Source organism: Vigna unguiculata, unplaced genomic scaffold (assembly GCF_004118075.2).
Source record: "Vigna unguiculata cultivar IT97K-499-35 unplaced genomic scaffold, ASM411807v1 contig_610, whole genome shotgun sequence".
NCBI classification, from domain to species: Eukaryota; Viridiplantae; Streptophyta; class Magnoliopsida; order Fabales; family Fabaceae; genus Vigna; species Vigna unguiculata.
The window spans coordinates 29,093-33,347 of NW_021011331.1; the positions used below are offsets into that span (position 1 = coordinate 29,093).

The 4,255-nt window shown below is 45.6% G+C and overlaps 1 protein-coding gene across 1 annotated transcript; it reads left to right on the forward strand.

The window, feature by feature from the left end:
• Positions 1–917: 917 nt before the first annotated feature.
• LOC114172484 lies at positions 918–1,773 on the forward strand. The gene is made up of 2 exons (XM_028056941.1): positions 918–1,394; positions 1,621–1,773. Exons 1-2 carry the CDS (start codon positions 918–920, stop codon positions 1,771–1,773), a joined length of 630 nt encoding a protein of 209 aa, XP_027912742.1.
• The last annotated feature ends 2,482 nt before the right edge of the window (positions 1,774–4,255 follow it).

Below are 4,255 nucleotides of genomic sequence, written 5' to 3' on the forward strand. Positions count from 1 at the left end.
CGAGAGGTACTCGTGGTCAACGGGAGAGAGACGATTTCGCTGCATAGTCTACTTGGGCTAGACTTCATGTTCTTGTTGGACTTTTCTTTGGGGCCATGGCCCATGTATTAGCCTGTCGTTTATATTTCTATATGATTCTAGTAAACTTTATAACTTGTTTTTTCTGGGGCATCGTAGTGTGCCTTGGGTGGTAAGGAGGGGTGTTTAAACTCTGAGACTACGCTAAAATATTATTTAGTGTGATGCCTCCTTTAATTTCGTTTATTAAATTAAATGGGGCGTTACATTTATGGTATCAGAGCAGTCATTCCTTAGGTCTGTGGACTTGGATGTTCGCTGAGCTTTCTCTGTGTCTTTCTGAGTGTTTTCAATTAAATTCCTGTCTTATCAAGCCTAACCAAGTGATTTCCTGTGTGCTAGTGAACTATGGCACCTTCTCGTAGGACTCCGCAATCCTCCCAAAGCGATGTGTCAGATATCGCTAGAGCAATTGAGGCAATGGTAGTTGCCATGATGCAGCAAAGCACGACGATGATGCAGCAACACGAAGCATCCATACAACGACAAGCAGCGTCGCTTGAGCAGCAAAAATTGGTGATGCAGCATATGGAGGCTGCTAGGGTAGCTGCTGAGGATGCCCACCGGTAGCACATGGAGGCCCTCCGCCAATTGTAGGAGAATAGGGCGGCTGCCCCTGTGTTTGGTCCTAAGCCACGTCCGCCAGTAAGAGAGTGGAGTCTGGAAGACTTCCTGAAACACCATCAAGTGGAATTCAACGGGAAGACTAGCCTGGATGCAGCCGATCAATGGCTGAAGGACCTGGAGAGAATCTTCGACGTGAAGATGTGTCTAGCAGATAACAGGTTGGCTTTGCAGTCTATATGCTCATTGGAGAAGCTGAACATTGGTGGATTAGCATGAAGTCCATCATGAAGGAGCGAGGAGAGCCTATGACTTGGGAGGCCTTCAGGGGGAAGTTCCTCTCGGAATACTTCCCTGACAGTGTGAGATTTGCCAAGGAGGTGGAATTCTTCCAACTGACCCAAGGAGGAAAATCTGTGACAGACTATGCTAAGAAGTTCAAGCATCTCATCCGTTTCTACACCTTGCCACTCGATGAAGAGTGGAGATGCCATAAGTTTAAGAATGACCTCCGTGGCGACATCCGCTTGATGGTAGCCCGTCTATCCATTAAGGACTTTGCTGCACTGGTGGAGAAAGCACGAGTGATGGAGAAGATGAAGAATGAGGTGGAAGGTCAGCGTCCACAACAGCCACAAAGGATAGGTGGACTATCTGGGTCCACGCCCAGACATGAGGAGCGGAGGAGACCATATGACAGACCTCACCATCAGCCTCAGGAGTCTAGGAACTTTTCCCCTCAACAGGGTCGGGTACAGTGTTATATTTGTGGAGGTCCCCACCTGAGGAGCTCCTACCCACGCATGGAGGGTTACTGCAGATGCAACAATTGTGGGAAGGAAGGCCACTTTGGGGGGGTCTAGGAACTTTTCCGCTCAACAGGGTTGGGTACAGTGTTATATTTATGGAGGTCCCCACCTGAGGAGCGCCTGCCCACGCATGGAGGGTTACCGTATATGCAATAACTGTGGCAAGTAGGGCCACTTTGGGAAAAACTGCCCCAACCTTTCTAGGGCAGCGATACGCCCTCCAATTCAGACTACCTACCAGCACCAGCAGAGGAATAGAGGCAACATGCCTCAGGCGACAGGCAGAGTGTATGCCATGACCGGAGCGGAGGCTGCTAGCTAAGGTAACCTTGTTATAGGTGATTGTGTGATAGCTGGAAAGACATGTTGTGTATTGTATGATTTTGGAGCGACACACTCTTTTGTGTTAAATGTTTGTGTGGAACGTTTGGGTTTGCCGGTGTGCGAGCTGTAGTGTGAGCTTGCGGTATCTACTCCGGCATTGGGTTTGGTCAGGACGTCGTCCTTGTGTGCTAGGTGTCCGGTGGTGATAGAGGGACGCATGTACAAAGTAAATGTAATTTGCCTACCTCTACAAAAGTTGAAGGTAATCTTGGGGATGAATTGGCTCTCTGCCAATCGCGTTCTTATAGACTGTTGAGAGAAGAGGCTGTTATTTCTTGACTTAGAGGAGCCTGAATTGGTATCTCCTTAGGGAGTGGTGAACGAGGTTTAGAGTGGCACGCAGTGCTTCATAATCTTCGCTTGCATGGAGGTAGAGTAGAAGGAAGGGATGTCGGTTATACTAGTGGTGCAGGAATTTGAAGATGTATTGCCAGAGGAAGTGCCAGGGTTGCCTCCCAGTAGAGAGGTAGAATTCTCTATCGATCTGGTGCCAGGAACCGGTCCAGTGTCGATGGCTTCGTATCATATGGCTCCGGCAGAGTTAGTGGAACTCAAGAAATAGATAGGGGAGTTATTGGGGAAACAATTCATTCGACCAAGTACTTCGCCATGGGGAGCACCAACGTTGCTAGTGAAGAAGAAGGATAGGAGTTCACGTCTGTGTCTGGACTACAGACAGTTAAACAACATAACCATCAAGAACAAATACCCGCTTCCGAGAATTGATGACTTGATGGATTAGTTGCATGGGTCATCCGTCTTCTCGAAGATTGATTTGCGGTCGGGATACCATCAAATCTTGGTGAAGGCTGATGATGTGCAGAAGACAGCCTTCAAGTCCCGATATAGACACTATGAGTATATGGTTACGCCTTTCAGTGTGACCAATGCTCCAGCGATGTTTATGGACTACATGAACAGAATTTTTTGTCAATTCTTAGATAAATTCGTTGTGGTCTTTATAGACGATATACTTATCTATTACAGGACTCAAGAAGAGCACGCAGAACACCTGATGAGTCCATCTTCAAGAGTAAGGAAGCCCAGGAGAAGCCATGCGAAATTGATGAAGCTTCCATGGAGAACGATGAAGATGCAGAAGTTAGAAGACGAGAGGAGAAGTGGTGCAACAATGGTGTTTGGAGAAGCTCTCAAGTGAGGTTGGGCCAACACTCAAGGAAGGGGGCTAGAGAAAACCAAGAAGGAGAACTCTAGCCTAAGTTGATTCACAAAAAGAGAGGAGCCTGAAGTCATCTTAACAGAGTTTCTCTGCTATATTCATGAATGAAAAAACAAGGGTCTTAAGCTCTCTATTTATAGTAGAAAAGGAGAGCCAAGTGGTCTAAAAAAATGGAGCGAAAAAGGATCTAGAATGTTGTATTTGGAGCCAAAAAGATAGCATGAGGCAAGTGTGACTTGCCACCTAAGCAAGTCACAAGGGACTTGCTTCTAGGCGAATAAGAGAAGCTTGGTGACCAAGCTTGGAGCAAGAAGGATCTAGATCCTCTCACAAATGCACACTCTCTCTCTTGTTGGGCTAATTTCAAGCCTAACTCTTCTTTGGTCCAATTCTCTTCAAAGCCCAAAAACCCTCCAAGGCCTAATACATGGCCCAAACAAAAACCCTATTCTACAAAGCCCAAAATACAAGGCCCACAAATAAACCCTATTCTAATATTTACAAACAAAGAGTCTTAGGCTAGGTCTTCACATCTTCATTGGCCCATGTAAAGTTCATCTTGGGCCATGTATGTGCATTGGAGGCCCATTCCTCTTGTATCCTCCTACCCATAGCTCTTGTTGTGGGTCCCTTAGTTAGAGGCATCTCATCATCCCCTCCCTCTTGAGAAGGATTTGTCCTCAAATTTGAAACTTATGCCTCGTCATTTGTACCACCTGCAAAAGGTATTAAGTCAGCAACATTAAAGGTGGCATGTACATCATATTCCTCAGGCAACTCTAGCCTATATGCATTATCATTGACTCTTTTCAGCACTTTAAAGGGACCATCACCTCGAGGGCTAAGTTTAGACTTCCTTTTCTTAGGAAATCTATCTTTTCTAAGGTGTAGCCACACCCAATCCCCTTCTTCAAAAATCATTTCCCTCTCCCCCTTATTGTTGTACTTAGCATACCTCTCACTTTGTTGCTAGATTTGTCTTTTAATCCTCTCATGCATTTTCTTAACAAAATTAGATTTTGCCACCCCTTCTTTATGAATGAAATCAAAAGATGTAGGAAGTGGTAACAAATCCATAGGAATGAGAGGATTAAAGCCATAAACAGCTTCAAATGGAGAGATCTTAGTAGTCCTATGAACCACTCTATTGTAGGCAAACTCAATATGGGGAAGGTATTCATCCCAAGATTTGTGTTTCCCTTCAAAATTGCGCTTAGCATAATAGACAGAGATCTATTAA